Below are 15,107 nucleotides of genomic sequence, written 5' to 3'. Positions count from 1 at the left end.
CTTTTCCAAGCCTTGCCACTCTGAGGTTGTATTGCCAGATATCCACGGAAGAAGATAGTGTCTCACCAATGGATATCACCAGCGGGAGTAAGGTATCGGAGTCTGGGTCCAAGGAGCCCAAGCCCGAAGAGCCCAAGCCCGAGGAGCCTGAGCCCGAGGAGCTCAAGCTCGAGGAGTTCAAGTCCGTGGATCCCGACGGGGACGACGTTTTCGTGGACCCGGCGTCGCTGGACCCAGAGGCACTTAAACAATACAACGAGTGGAAATCTGGAATGGACGCCGGATACGTAGCTGAGTATTTCCTTGATAAAACGGTGGTAGATCCAGACCAGGTGAAGTGGCTTTTGCAGAGAAAAGCGAAGAAAGATGGTGATGACGAGAACACTGGGCGCACTTTCTGGCCTGCTCCTGTGGGCAATAAGAAAGACGGATTTGAGCTATAGAAAGTAGTTTGTGGGATACTGGATAGAACTTATTTTCCACCATTCTGAATTCACCAGGAGTTTGGTATGGATGTACAATATGCTATACTCCGGAAGGACAGTCGGTATTGTTTCTGTCGTGCGTTAGAGAAGGTGCGGGACTTGGTCATTAAGGGCCATTCTAGAAGTGTTGAGGGACAGCATAAGAAAGAGGTAGCACTAGTATACCATTATTTTGCTTCTCATGGGTGGTTTGTCCCCATAGTTGATCCTTATATTGATAGAAAGGCCTGGAAGGCAGTACCGGAAGCACTTATCAAAAGGGGGGTTGGCTGCTATAGAACGTCACAGGATCCCCATGCATATACCATACTTCTCGTGTGAATGTCAACGCCTTCCCTTGTGGCTCTCCAGAAAAGTCTGCAGAGTTATCCGGCGCTATTCCAGTCAGTGCAATGAGATCGTTCTATATTCGTATAAAAACCATGTTCAAGCTCTGCTCAATTGGTGAACGTGCTGACGCGGATTCCGCGAAGTTCTTTCACTGACAAAAATAGCCTAAACGCCTGATGATGTGATATATCCAGAGTCGACAGCGGACACTTCGGGACCTTGGCCATATAGATGGCCTTCATTAAAATACAATGACTGTGTTCATGGTAAGGCCTGCAGAAACGCCATATGTTTCTAGGCCTGAGACTCCCCAAAATCCGTAAGCCCGACCAGCTTCCCCTTACAGGAAGTAATCCGCGACTGGCTTCTTAGCCGGCATGCCCCTCGAATCCTGCGGCGCAGCTTGGAAGACACGGTACCTCCGGGCCGGGCCATTCTTCGGGGCGCTGTCGCTCTCCATCATAACACCCCGCATCCCACCGTCACTCCGACCAACATCACCGTTGCTACGGGCCAGTATGCTCTCGCCGCCGCCACCCTCGGACAGCTCCAGGACAGCGGCAACATTGCCGCATCTGTAGCAGTAGTTAGGGGCAGACCAAACGGTCACAATGCTCGCATCGAACATCTCCTTAAAACCCTCCATGACAAGCTGGTGGGCACGAGCAATGAGTGACAGGTCGTTCCTGTGATTAAACACCTTGACAATATCAGCACCAAACAGGAAGCCCGCACCGCGGGGTGAAAGGCCCCAGCCGTCGATCTCGTCTGGATCCGACCAGAGCAAGTCGCACATGGCACCTTCGTGAGGAACCTCTTGCTTGCGGTCGAGCAAGCGGATCTTATCCACCGTGTCTATCAAAGGAGATAGACCACCATGCACACAAAGGACTGCGCCCGTTGGATTACCAGTGCTTCCACCACTTGAGCCGGAAGCGCCCGAGCCTGGGGGCCCTGTCTTTGAACCAGCACTGGCCCCGGCACCGTTCGGGCTTCTTTGTTCATTATCGCGCCGTTGGAAGCGACTCATAATGTCTCCATCCGCATTACAGACTTCGATTTCGATGTCGGCATCGGCGTAATCCTCACTGGAAATATGTTCGTTCGGCGGGGATAGTGTGTTGGATGCGCCGAGGACGATGGCGCCCAATGCAAGATAATCGAAAACATCGCAGCAATACCTCCATACATTTGCACTGCCGTACTTTCGCACACATTCATCGTAGAACCCGTAAACTGTGGTGATTTGTCGGGATTCGTGGTTGCCACGAATCAGAGTCATGCGGTCGGGGTATCGGACTTTGAGGCAGAGGAGTAGAAGAAATGATTCTAAGGAATAGAAGCCGCGATCGACAAAGTCGCCTAATCGTATGTCAGCGTGTGGCAGGAGCAATCGCCCGTTCTAATAGTCGCATACCCATGAACAGATAGTTTGTGTCAGGGGGGTCGCCGCCGACTCGAAAGAGCTCCATAAGATCGTGGAACTGGCCATGAATATCACCGCAGATCTACGAATGTGTCAACAACAGCCCGCATCCAGATGGAAGTAGTATATCTCATCCATACCGTAACGGGGGCGGCGACAGTGACGACGTTGCCCTCTTCGATTAGAAGCTCGCGCGCTTTGTGGCAGAGTTCTCGGACTTGGGCCTCGGGGATTGGACGACATGCTCGCAGTTGAGCGATGGCTCTGTGAGTGTGAGACAAGTTAGTCACGCGCAGGTAAACAAAACGTGAGGTATGAGAACATACTTATCAAGGTCACTCATGATTGCGACAAGTGGGTATCAACGGCGCTTGCTCAAGGTTTCGTGCCCGACGACGATGACGGCAGCACCGTCGGGAAAGCCACTGGATCTGGAAGTGACAATGCTCATAACATGCCCGAAAGAGCCAGGTTTTGCATAGTATGTACTGCGAAAAATGGACTATGAGGCGTTGTGATTACTCGGTATTGCTTGGATCTTGGTCTTGTTCTGGTCAATGACCATTTACGTCTCGTCGCGTTGTTATCGCGGTTGCAGATTTAAGGTTGATAAGTGTGGCGCGACCAGTGAACCTACGCCTTACTACTACCATAGAAAATAGCTGGGCCCCGGGCCAATGACGCCAGCAGCTGGGGAATCTGCACTGCTGCAGGCGCACTTGAAGTTGGGGCCTGGGGGGTTCGGTACATTCGAAAACGTACCTACTTTACTAGTATGTACACCCCCACTCACTGACGTCTGCTGGCTGAAGCCTCGTTGTGGCTGGACTTTTCCCCAAAAGCTGGAGGGAGGTTAGCTTCGATTTCGGCTGCGACGGTGCTACCTTGGCCAATTGGCCAATCAGAATCGTGTTATTGATTGGCCCACCTCCACCGGCTTCATCCGAACGGAAGCCTCAATTCAATTCGAAATGGAGGACGCAGCAAAAGCCGGGTGCTTCATCACGAAACCTCCAATACCAGCCATCTCGAGCTGCGAAGACAAGTCAAAACACTTGCCGCCATGATTTGGTCATAATTGGGAATCTGGTATGCCGCCCAGTTGGAAATAACGCTTCCTCTCCGCCCGCTTTAGACTAATGCTCGCACGCTTCCGGGCCAGATGAGCCAATTTTCCCTCGAGTCGCGACCATGCCGCCTCACCTGCACCCGCGGTCACGCATGACCTCCTCGCTCTTTGCGACCGCCGTGGCTGCCAGTTTCTTCGTGGTCGCCCTACCCCATATGCTACCCTGTCCGGCACCGAGGGTCAAATACGCCGACTGCGAAGTCTCGCCCGACGGCACGAGACGGAGGAGGAGGAGAAAGCCCGAGCCCGTCGAGGTCAAGGACGAGATGGCGCAATTCGAAAGCAGCAAAGAAGACTTCGAGAGACTATCCAATACGAAGGCAAAGCGGGAATGCCCCGTACCAAAGCCGGGCGGTGTCATAGGCGAGCTCATGGGCTTCAAGGCGAAGGGGGACAAAGACAACCAACACCCACGAGACGACCAGTGAGACTGCCTTTTGGGGAACATATGGAGCCAATAGAGAGCCCGGCATAGACTGTATACCACTCACGTACATACACGAATAAAGCGAAGGCCAAAGAGAATCAATATGCCGATACGCAATGCCCTGCATTGTCCTACACGCCCAGGCCAGGACACAGCCTCTTGGTCCAATCTCAGCGTGGAAAGTAATAGACTCCACCTACTACAGCAAAACCTTGGCAATATCAGAGTTCGGAGTTCGGACCGTCACAGCTTCACTTGAATGATTTGCAACTGCATGCGGGGGATGCGCTCGCCGGGAAGGCCACCCGCTTGAAAGCATAGACCAAAACGCAAGATCGGTCCGGGGAAAGCAACGTTCAAAAGCCAGTGATTTACGCCTGGGTATTCTCTCTGCAGGGGAGCCGGTGGCCGAATCACTCTGAAACATTGCTTTACTCATGGGTCTGGTTTTCTTGGGGCGCCGTTCCCTAATGAGCCACGCATGAGTAGAAGACCTTAGTTGCTGACTTGACCTTGAAACATGCCCTGTGGAATTTGCAGGAAATCGGTTTATTCCGTCGCACCTTTGACGCGCAACGGTCACTTCGGCTTTTGCAATGAGGCATGGGCCAGTCGTCCCATGTGTAACAGTTATCGATATTTGGAAAGCGGCAGCTACCGTACTACATCGGCACGTAAAATAGGATGAGTGAAACTAATGCCTTTTGCGTGGTATACGACTAGAACAGAGGGCATACTTGTTCCATGTGTAAGCAGGCGCCCGACTTGGCACGTGGGTTGCGATACCTGTGTCGGGCGACCTCAAACTCCCGTGTCACACCTTCCGCTAGTCGGCCAGCTCTGCCAACCTGACTGGCGCAGAGGGTCCAAACGCTCATCCGTCCTTGTTGTATCAAATACTGTCACTCTGCCGTGCTTTCTCTTGCGGCTACTCATCATTCCATCTTGGCAATACAAGCTCATCGTCTTGCATCATCATCACTGCCCTCTACCTACCTGTCCTACGAAGGGCCACAATGGCACTGGTAGTGCCTACCACTCCCTGCGCTCACCAACATATCTCCGAACTGTTGGCCGGTAACGAGTCATGTGCCCAGGAAGATCAGAGGATTTGTAATCTTGGCTGGCGCAGCATCAGGAAGCATGGTGAAGCTCTAGCTCAATCTGATCATCACGGCATCCGTTGTTGGAACTTGACCGCGCCTCCTAAACGACGACACACCGAACCAATAAGCTCCGTAGGCCTGACTGATGCACCTTGTCATGGCAGACGATTCTCTGCCGCTCAGACGGCGGTTCTGATGAACCAGCGGATCGGATGCACTATCGAGATTTTGGGAGATGAGATGCCGGGGTTTGATCGTGTGATATGGCTATCTACGACTGACACCCAGTCCGCGAGATGTGTGTATATAAGGCATCAGCTCCTCGGTTCTAATGGGAATTTCTATCTCCTCATCACCATCATCCAACCATCTAGTCTCTGTGAGTCTTTGTCAATCTTTCGAGCTGTGCTCTCTTCGTTCATCTTTCACTTTCAGTCACTCCTTACCAGTCACTCTTTTTGAAGGTAAGTCTCTTCTCCTATACAGGATCCAGACAGCAGGATCCCAAGGTATGCTAACAACAGTGACCAGCCGGCTTCTTGTCCAATCAACTCTTTTTTAACCACCCATACTTTCACTCAATACCACTACCACCATCAAAATGAAGTTCATCAACGCCTCCATCCTTGCCAGCTTGGCTTTCTCCGTCAACCCTGCTTTCGCGGGACCCGTTGACCATAAGGCCCTCGCCGCTGCCAACGCGGAAGCTGGCCCCGCCGCCGACCAGGCCGCAGGCCAGGCTGCCGCCGATCCTAAAGCTCAGGCTGACGCCGAGGCCAAGGTTCAGGAAGCCCTCGATACGCTCGCTCAGCAGATCGCCGACGGACAGGTCGCTGAGGACGTCAACGGCACCGAGATCCTCGAAGGCTCGGGCGCCGCCCTCGACGACGCCAACATTGAGCAGAGCCTGAACGATAACATCCTCCAGGAGATGTTCCTCCTGGGCGTCTGCGACATCAACGCCCAGCAGCTCGCCGACTTCAACCTGAACGTCGCTCAGTCCATCAACCTGCTGCTGCAGCTCCAGGCTCTTCAACAGCTCCAGGCCCTCGGCTTGGTCCAGGTCCAGGATGTCGCGGCGCTCCTGCAGGAGCAGCTTGTCCTCGGATTTGCCGTCCCTGAGCTGCAAGCCATCAAGCGTGGTGTCGAGAGCATCATGAAGGTAAGACTTGGTCATCCGTTTCTATCCCATTTTATCCCCCTTCTGGTCCACAATTTGACTAACTGGACGTTCTTCTACAGACTTCTCTGCGCCGCAAGCGAGGCAACCTGGCCCTGCAAGCCCAGCAGCTCGACCTCCAGAAGGCACAGGCAGAATGCGAGGCTCTCCTCGCGGGTGACGATGCCGCGGCTGAGGACGACGCCGCAGCTGAGGATGATGCCGCAGCTGACGACGCCGCCCAGGATGACGCCGCCCAGGACGATGCTGCCAATGACGATGCCAACGCTGAGGACGATGCCGCCAAGGACGATGCCAACGCTGACGACGCCGCCGCTAAGGACGACGCCGCTCAGGCGGAGGATGCCAACGCTGACCAGGCCGCTGCGGCTCATGCCATGCCCATGGCCGCAGCCCACTAAGAGGTGTCTGCCTGTGACTTCACAGAGCAGTTCAGAGCCCCGACCCTCCGGTGGTGATGACGGTGGTCGGGTGATCTCCTTCGACGGTCAAAAAGCGTGCGACCTAGATGGTCCGATCGCGGTTCCCCCAGGATCATGTGGTTGCAATTCGGTAATCAGGGATATAGTTCATTGTTCCAAGCTACCGTGGTTTCCATAATAATATAATTTTGCCCTGAGTATTTGGTTTCTTATTGGCTTCGATGACCCGTTTGACTGAGTGCTCTGAAGCTACAAGGATCATCTCGTCTTAGTTTGGTTTACTGAAACTGACGAGACAGATCAGAGGAACTCGTGTGATGGCGAGCTTATCGTCGAGTATCTACCTAGTCTTCTTTTGAGCTATACCACCTGCATGCAGTGATCTGACGACGACACGCTGAGCAAGAGGCACTCACCAATGTGCATGCGGACCTCATTCACCTGGGTATGTAGATGCATATCCCCTTGATTGCGAAACAACGGCTGCAATACAGAACCGTCTTATTCGACAATCAGATACTCCGATGAGTAGGCTGGTATCTGTTTCAGTCTCTCCACAAACTAACCGGCGGCCGTTAGCTATCAAGGAGAGACGGGGCGAGCCATACCGAGCGCGCCATTGGTATAATCTCGTTTGTGTTTCGCTCTCACTCGGATTTCCTGCATGCTGCCGGCCGGTGAGTTGTGGTGCCGTGCGGTGAAGGGCTCGGCTGAGGTAATGGGTGTTAGTCGCCCTCCCTTGCCACACAGACAGCGGTGCATGATGCAGGCAGGCAGGTATGTTCCGTCGAGCCGTTCAACCGACTCTCTTGCATCGGGCTTGACTTGACTGGGCTCGCACCCGTTTCACATTGGGGAGATCGTGCATGTGGGGGTTGTACATAGGGAAGAGGTGGCGGCCAAAAGTGGTGGCTTCCTTCCCCTTCCCTGACGGATGCCCCGGAGTATAGGAGAGCCGCGCGCTAAACCCAAGGCGGGCTAGCGGCTTGCAGCGACAACGTTGGGCAGGGGTTCATGTCATGTTTTGTCTCGAAGGCATGTCCCCGTCCGGACCGTCCTCCTGTTCGACTAGCCAGGCCGTAACTTATGCTTATTTCGTTCGTGATTCATGCCCAGATCTTGGTCTCGTCCTATGTCATGTCTTGTCAGGCTGCTGCTACCTGACAAGCTGGTGAATACATCCGAGCACAGGCCAGGGTCGCATCGGGTGGGTTCTGGGTTCGTCTGAGTTGCATCCTACCTACGCACGGTTGCGCGGCACTTGCACTTGCACTTGCACCATCTTGGGATGACAGCAGGATGCAACACAACGCTCGGATGGCAGTGAGTGACAAGAGGCGGGCTCTTCTGATCAAGCTTCAACTGCCAAGACCGCTTCTTTTGTCGACCTCTTCACTACCTCAGACCTGCCTGCTCTGCTGCTGCATTGGCCACGAGTAAGTAAGTGACTGCGTGAGAACAAGAAGGGCCTGGCCTGGCCTGGTCTATTCCTCCTACTCCGCCACCAGATTCTATCGAGGATCCGGGGCTGTTGGTCTCATTCCTGGGGGGCGGCGAGCGTGTATCAAACAAACCACTGTCGCCAAGCTGAACATCTTCGTCCTCGGGCGCTGGATATAGCTGATGCCGCCGCATGGAGGGGCTATAGCCCAGGAGATCAAGCACAAACGTTTAAAAACGACCTCGTACGTTTGGTTCGGCCAAGGGCAGTTCCGTATAAGCCGTCCTTTGTCCCGTCCAGGACTGGTGTGATGCCAAGACCAGTTTCTTGCTTCACAATCATTTGCTGCCGCCATTCTACCCGCTTGGTGTACACTGCATAGACCGGCTTGCATCATCTGCGCATGGGTTTATACCTGTCCAACAGCTTGGTATCCTCTAAAAAAAGTTTCTGCCTCTCAGCTCAGCTTGGCTCCTCCCCCAAACCGCCCACGGTCTACCTAGCTGGTTGGATCTGAGGATCCTCATTCTAGGGATACCTACATACAACCTGATACTCGCCGGATCGTCTCTTTGAAGAGCATCCGAACATGTTTGCCTCCACAGAGGGCTTGGCATGGCATCCTCGGCCAGCGTCTTCTCCTGGAACTGTGAACCACGGCGTCCGTTCAGATGTGTATATAAGATATGGACGGCCTCATGTCATATCCTCTCTTTCCATCTCATCATCATCCATCTAATACCAGGTACTCAATCAACTCATCCAACTCATTCATTCATTCTTTCTGAGGCAAGCAGCATCCCATCCCGTCCATCCACCACTCTTCCCTCCACGGTTCATCGTACTAACACCTCCATACAGCTGTGCTCGTTCTCTTTCGCTTCTCACTATTTAATCCACCATTCACTCCTTGACATCAAATCTTTTGAGGTTCGTTTCCCAAGCTACTGAGCCGCCAGCTTAACAGCTCTCTGGACTGACACACTCATGTCGATAGCTGTGCTCCACGAGTTCTCTATTCTTTAATCCCAGAACCAACCAACCCAACCAACCGCCAAAATGCAGTTCTCTACTATCTTCGTCACGGCTCTTGCCACTGTTGCCTATGCCGCTCCCTCTCAGCTCTCGATGCGTGAGAACAAGGATGCCGCCAAGCAACAGGAGGACGCCGCCAAACAACAGCAGGATGCCGCCAAGCAGCAGGAGGAGGCCGCCAAGCAGCAGCAGCAGCAGGACGCCGCCAAGCAGTTCGACCTCGGCCAGCTCAACAACGGCCAGTTCAAGAACCTGGACCTCGCCTACCTGAACGTCGTCAACAACGTCGACCTCCAGGCCCTGGCGGTGCTGGCCGTCCAGCAGAACCTGAACCTGGCCGCCTTCGCCAACATCTTCAACGCCCAGGCCCTCGACCTCAACGCCGTCCTGCAGCTCCAGCAGCTGGTCCAGCTCCAGCAGCTCCAGCAGCTCGGCCTCCTCGGCGGCGTCGACCTCGCCGCCCTCCAGCTCAACGCGCTCAACCTCGGCGCCATTGGCAACATTGGCGGCGTCAACCTGCAGCAGTTCATCGGCGCCGACGTCAAGAACCAGGTCCAGGCCGTCGTCTCCGGTGCCAGTATGTTGATCACCTCCCGCTCGAGCCCAAGCGACAAGAAGCTAATCACATCTCCTCATCTGCAGACGTCATCGTTATAAGCCAGTAAACGAGCATCCCACATGGGTTAGAAAATGGCTTCTCTCTCTCTATCTATCGCCTGTTATAGGCGGCGTTGGCTCCGAAAATAGATCATAGAAGTATGAGAGGAGAAAAACTTGGCACGGACGTGTTCGCGTCGGATATACAGGATTGGGAAAAACGGTTCTAGTCGGGGTAATAGGGGGCAAGAGTGGGTTAAGGGGGGTTTGTTTAGTAGTTTTTGAGTTTGATTTGAGTACCTGGTTGTTTTGTTCCTGTGGATGAAATATTCCGCAGCGGTTTCTTATGTCTTAATACCTTATTCTGTTTCTCTTATCATAGTTGAAACGAATACGATCACTGCTATGTCTATCATTTTGCCTTGTGACAGCTTTGAGTCTTGTAGTTTGAAACTTGTAATCCCCAATACTCGAAGGCCAAGATAGCAGAATGCGTCTATTTTCGTGCTTGATGTGGGAGCAGCAGTGGCATAAACAAAACCAGTCTTCGCTGTACAGAATAAGGAGATGTCGTTGCTGCCAGCTGTTCTCGGCATTAATTGTTTTCGTAGTAAGAACGGATGATTGACGTTTGATCGCTGCAGTGAAACCTGGAGCCGATTGCCGACATCAATGGAAGCGGGAGGGGGACGCCTTATTTCGGAACCAGGCCCACCAAATCCCGTACCACAACGACATTGTCACTTTGTGTATTATGTTGCCTTTTAGAGAATTCATTAGATCTCCAACATTATGCGTTTATTGCGTCGTGATTCTAGCTCTATGTATATGGACAAGATTGTATGATAAATGAACCAAGGACGGTTGTCCAACCCCTGCCTGGTAGGTATGATGCACAATTGTATATCCAAATCCAAGCCAAGAAGAGTCATGAGGAGAAACTCCAGCCCCTAATATCTAATTCAAGAAGTGGCAGCAAAGGAAGCAGCAGCAGCAGAAATAACGGTCGGGTCCACGAGTATATCCAAGTGCGGCGCCGACTCCGTCCGCACCGTCATGGACCCTTGGGGCGGCAGTTCGACAATGGTCCCGTCGACGCACACCTTCCTCCACCGGGCGTCCTGCTCGTGCGTCACGACCCTGACCTCGCCGACCTGCTCGTACCCCACGCCCTCCTCCTTTTCCTCGCCGTTCTCAGGGGTGGTGGTCCAAGTCATGCCGACGTGCCGCCCGTCGTTGTACGCCTGCGTCATGATCTCCATGGTCCGCTCGCCGCCGACGGGGCCAAAGTGCACGAGGCAGAGGGCCCCGTCGAGGGGCCGGCTCGCGGGCGAGATGGTAAAGGTCCGCTCGAGGTTGGACACGAGCGTGGCCAGCACGTAGGCGTGGCGCGGTCGGTCAATCGGTTGGGGCTCTTGCTCTTGCTGCTCTTGTCCCTTGTCCGAAGACGTTGGAAGAATGCTACGCTCTACACGCGCATGGTACGCGTGGCTCTCCTTGAGCAGCTCCGCCGCTACCATGCCGAACCGCTTCGCGCCGTGCTTGCGGTACTCGGGCGTGTCGCTCTCCCAGACCAGCTGGGCATGGAACCCGTAGGACGCCACAATGGCGCCATACAAATGAGACACGGGACTGAGCTGCTCCTGCACTGCCCCTGGTACGTCACCCTCACCAGCATCTTTGTAACTGATTTGCCGCGACCCGGCAGAGAAGTCGACTCGGAAAAGACGGCAGCGGGGCTCGGCGGCCCCGCAGCAGCGTGCGCAGCCCCAGGACGAGTGGGCTGGGCGTGGACTCGGCCTCGCAGGCCGCGTACACGCCCTTGTGCAGAGAGTTGAAGAGGGCGTTGCCTGTGCCCAGCGGCAGCATGGCGACGAGCGGCAACGGCTGCACCGTTGACGGCGCACTCTCGTCGTCATCGTCGGCCGTCGCCTTGCCGTTTAGCGACTCGACGATGCCGCCGTCACCGCTCATCAGGACCACGGTGTGCTCCACGCCCAACGGCAGGCAGGCCGTAAACTCCCGGATGCTCTGCGCATCTCGCGTGACGACCAGGTTAAGGTGGAGGGACTCGGCGTCGTCCTCGTCCCCGGGCACAGGAGCGGGTTTAAGCCCGAAATCCGCCAGCAGCGGCTGCAAGACCGACTTGTAGAAATCGAGCGCGAGCCCCGTGCCCGAGCGTATGGAGACGACCAAGTGCACCTTTCGGTTGTCGGCGGCGCGGAGGTGCTCCGGTGCCTCTTTCACCAGGAACTTATCGAGCAACGACTCGGGCACGTCGGTCACTGACTCGTGAGACAAATGAAAGGATACCGTGTTATCGTTGGAAGTCTCCTCTTGCAGACTAAGAACATCGTACACGTCGCCCCGTGGTCTTACGCAGATTATGGCAGACTCATTCACACTGACGGCACCGGACGGGCTGGTGTTGTTTTCAGCTGCCACATTGGATCCATGCTCAGAAAGAGATGCATGACAGGCTCTCCCCATTTTCGTTGCGATATCTTCAAGTTATACAACAAATGGCGCCGACCTTTCGGACAGGAAAGCCAAGCTGGGCACTTGGTGGCATATATATGCGTTGGATTCGAGGAGCCAGGGTGACTGGTGAGCACGCAACGAGCATGGAATCGAGTCACTTACCCGGGTAAGGGAGGTAGTGCTTACAAGAGTAAGCCTACCTGCGTTAGGATTTGTAAGTGACCCACTAGCCACAGCAAACGGCGTGGTGGAGGAAAACCAAAGATGCTAAGTAGAAACCGGGCATCGAACCTCATTCGCCAAGATGGCACTAACCATGCAGCGTCCGTAACTCCCTGAGACCAGCCCTTGGTATCGTCATCAGGCAACACCGCATCGACAGAGCTCCGCTACTCATGTTCGCCCCGATAACAACGCTCGGGATGCTTTCAGGCCAATTTCCTGCGGCCGACTACTAGAGGCGATCACAAATCGAGTCGAAAAGAGGAGATCAAGATCACGAGAAAACGACCCCTATGAATATGGGTGGTATACGTGTTGCCGCTGTCGCTACAACCAGTGGGTATCAAATTTGTTCATTTTGGGGCTGACTATCGATGTAGCCGTCTAACCTCTTGCCCGGCTCAATGGTCCCCAGTTCTCCTTGGGGTTGACTTGGTATCGTACAAGGTTCTTTCTTGTTTTGTCCTGCCCTGCAGCTTTGTCGAAAACCACCTCGAGTTTGTCAACCGCAGCTGAAGCTTCATCCGTCTTTTCGGAATCATCCTTGCCGAGTCGGAGGATCTTGTAGGCGGCACTGCCTTCCTTGATATTTTCAACCTTTACCGGTGCCTTTTGGCGAACCCATTCCCTCATGATATGCCAAATCACCGCCCAGGGCGCATTAGTCTTTATACTTCCGGGCTTGCAATGGCTTCGCGTCACTTCGTAGCCCAACCCACGCAAGGCGCCGCGGAAGCTCTCCTCATCAGGACAGATACTGTGGACCGTTCCAGCCAGGGTGGTTGGGTGGAAGTAGAAGGGGTATGGCTCGATTGCCGCGAGCTCGTCATCTTTAATTGAGGGGTGAGGATCCGGGGGAGGAGGCAGATACTCCTCGAGCGCTGTCTGCAGCATTCCTTCGATTCTTGCAGTTGTACCATATATTTTCTTATCAACATTTGGCAGGTCGTCCAAGATGCGTTGGATGAACTCCCGGTTATGTAGGGGGCCGCCATACATTGGTCCAGAGAGGTGCGTCTTCGAGCCGCAATGAGCGCAATGCGAATCCGCTGTCGGTCCCATGGAGAGGCCATGTTTGTAGAAGAAACTGGTACCCTTATTGTTGGACGCCTTCTTGTTGCGCAAAAGCATTTGCGTTTCCCAAGACCCACAACCCTGGTCGCAGCTGTAGACGATCATGGTCTTTCCCGCCAGGAACTTGACGCTGGCAGGCGATTTCTTGATCCGGACAAAGATACGAAGATAGTAGTCGATGGAGAGACTGAGAAGCGGCTCGATTGCCAGTCCTTGCTTTGCCGCCGTCTGGGCAAGCCCGTTCAGGATAAGACGCAAGCCAGCCTCGTGCGAATGGAACCCCTTTACAGGGATGCCGCCATAAAGTGCAAAGGCCTTTTCAGAATACCCATGCGAAGCCCATACTCCAGAATCTGTACAGGTTACACACAGCAAGCCTCCGTCATCACGTACAGCATGCACAGCTGCATCGAAGAAGGTGGCTGCCGTACCGTACGGATCTAAATCAATGACGTCGTACTTCTTGCTCGGCACAGGGGCGCCGCGGCGGGCGAGGTGTGGATTCCGGGCATGCTCCTGGGTAACTTCTTGAGCAATCAACGAGTACATATGGGCTCGCGCATCGCTTTGCATCGCGTTGACCTTGTCTGCGATGCCGTTGTGCTCCGCATTGCGACGAATAGCTTCTACCGCAGAAGCGGTAAGGTCGTTCGCGGTGACGGAAGTCACGAACGGTAACTCCTGGACGTAGCGCAAAGCCCTAAGGCCTGTGGCGGACAAGGCATCCAGGATAGTGAATCTGGGAGGATCTGGTTTCCTCTGTCGAGCCTCTCCGCCAACCTTTGAGTCCCCATTCGTCGTGCCGACGGTCTCGCCCGCACCCGCAACATCACCTCCTGTTTCTTTCGCTTTGCTGATCTCCTCCGCTACTGCTTGATCGGTTGCTGTCACAGGGTCGTTCTGGGGTTCAGATGTATCCATGGGGTCTCCAGGGGCAACGGCCGCGGCAGCCTCGCCATCCACAGGGACGTCGTGCGCCGGCTTGTCTTGCTTCTGGGGGCCATTCTCTTCATTGTCGGTTCGCTTCCGCTTCCTCTTGTTGAGCTTGTTCTCGGCCGTTTTGCGACGCTTGGCGGCAATCTCCTCGCCGTAGGCTTTGATCGCGAGGACGGTCAAATCGCGGTTGAACTGTTGTATAGGGTTGTAAAAGACCTTTTGCCTGTCCTCTTCAGCCTGGGCGTCTTTCTCGGTCGTGGCGGCGTTGGCGGAGGCGAGAATCAAGATGCGACCCAAGCCTTCCTTGACCTCGGTGTACTCTTGTCCATCGTGGACGACTCGAGTCTTGTCGATGGCTGCCTCGGCAGCTTCTTGCTTCTTGGAGGCCATGGTGCGCACGAATGGCAGGAAGGGGCTCTGATGAGTAATTGATGGACTCAGACGCCTTCGAGTGATTAGTCGGGCAGCATGCGAAGTGGCCGACAGCATCCCAGTTTGCGCGCCTCGAGGTTGGTGGATTTGTGGTACACTGACTGTACAGGCGCAGTGAATTTCCAGCTCGAATAAATTTTGCCGGGCGGTCACGAGCCCCATCCCACCATTGGAAGCCAGAACCAACCCACCGCCCAACCTGGAACTCGGCCAAGCTTAGCAAGCTTAGCCCAGGGCCACCCCACTGCGGCCCCTGCGGGACAGGCCCTTGTCAGCTGAAGCGGCTTTGGTGTTATGCCATTGGCCATGGCCTACACAGCACCCGTTAGGGGCCAAACGGGAAAAGTGAGGCGAGGTTGCGGTTCTACAACTTTATACTTTTGA

At 54.6% G+C, this 15,107-nt stretch overlaps 7 protein-coding genes across 7 annotated transcripts; 3 read left to right on the top strand and 4 right to left on the bottom strand.

Moving 5' to 3' along the window:
• Positions 1-68: 68 nt before the first annotated feature.
• PG997_008533 (uncharacterized protein) lies at positions 69-443 on the top strand (the record flags this gene model as incomplete). Its single annotated transcript, XM_066812848.1, has 1 exon — positions 69-443. One exon carries the CDS (start codon positions 69-71, stop codon positions 441-443), a length of 375 nt encoding a protein of 124 aa, XP_066668190.1.
• A 712-nt stretch (positions 444-1,155) lies between these two features.
• Positions 1,156-2,584, bottom strand: PG997_008532 (phosphatase; the record flags this gene model as incomplete). The annotated part of the gene is made up of 4 exons (XM_066812847.1): positions 1,156-2,177; positions 2,233-2,323; positions 2,382-2,505; positions 2,568-2,584. 4 exons carry the CDS (start codon positions 2,582-2,584, stop codon positions 1,156-1,158), a joined length of 1,254 nt encoding a protein of 417 aa, XP_066668189.1.
• An 848-nt stretch (positions 2,585-3,432) lies between these two features.
• On the top strand, positions 3,433-3,798 carry PG997_008531 (uncharacterized protein; the record flags this gene model as incomplete). Its single annotated transcript, XM_066812846.1, has 1 exon — positions 3,433-3,798. One exon carries the CDS (start codon positions 3,433-3,435, stop codon positions 3,796-3,798), a length of 366 nt encoding a protein of 121 aa, XP_066668188.1.
• Positions 3,799-5,477: 1,679 nt separating this feature from the next.
• PG997_008530 (uncharacterized protein) lies at positions 5,478-6,457 on the bottom strand (the record flags this gene model as incomplete). Its single annotated transcript, XM_066812845.1, has 2 exons — positions 5,478-6,071; positions 6,173-6,457. 2 exons carry the CDS (start codon positions 6,455-6,457, stop codon positions 5,478-5,480), a joined length of 879 nt encoding a protein of 292 aa, XP_066668187.1.
• Positions 6,458-9,005: 2,548 nt separating this feature from the next.
• PG997_008529 (uncharacterized protein) lies at positions 9,006-9,646 on the top strand (the record flags this gene model as incomplete). The annotated part of the gene is made up of 2 exons (XM_066812844.1): positions 9,006-9,558; positions 9,624-9,646. 2 exons carry the CDS (start codon positions 9,006-9,008, stop codon positions 9,644-9,646), a joined length of 576 nt encoding a protein of 191 aa, XP_066668186.1.
• An 894-nt stretch (positions 9,647-10,540) lies between these two features.
• Positions 10,541-12,068, bottom strand: PG997_008528 (Diacylglycerol kinase catalytic domain-containing protein; the record flags this gene model as incomplete). The annotated part of the gene is made up of 2 exons (XM_066812843.1): positions 10,541-11,226; positions 11,297-12,068. The coding sequence occupies 2 exons, from the start codon at positions 12,066-12,068 to the stop codon at positions 10,541-10,543; spliced, it is 1,458 nt and encodes a 485-aa protein (XP_066668185.1).
• Positions 12,069-12,665: 597 nt separating this feature from the next.
• PG997_008527 (uncharacterized protein) lies at positions 12,666-14,681 on the bottom strand (the record flags this gene model as incomplete). Its single annotated transcript, XM_066812842.1, has 1 exon — positions 12,666-14,681. One exon carries the CDS (start codon positions 14,679-14,681, stop codon positions 12,666-12,668), a length of 2,016 nt encoding a protein of 671 aa, XP_066668184.1.
• Positions 14,682-15,107: the final 426 nt, after the last annotated feature.

The sequence above is a fragment of the Apiospora hydei genome (assembly GCF_038363865.1).
Source record: "Apiospora hydei strain CBS 114990 chromosome Unknown utg000006l_segment0_segment0, whole genome shotgun sequence".
NCBI lineage: Eukaryota > Fungi > Ascomycota > Sordariomycetes > Amphisphaeriales > Apiosporaceae > Apiospora > Apiospora hydei.
The sequence above is the reverse complement of the archived record's forward strand: the minus strand, read 5'-3'. Positions and strand labels throughout refer to the sequence as shown.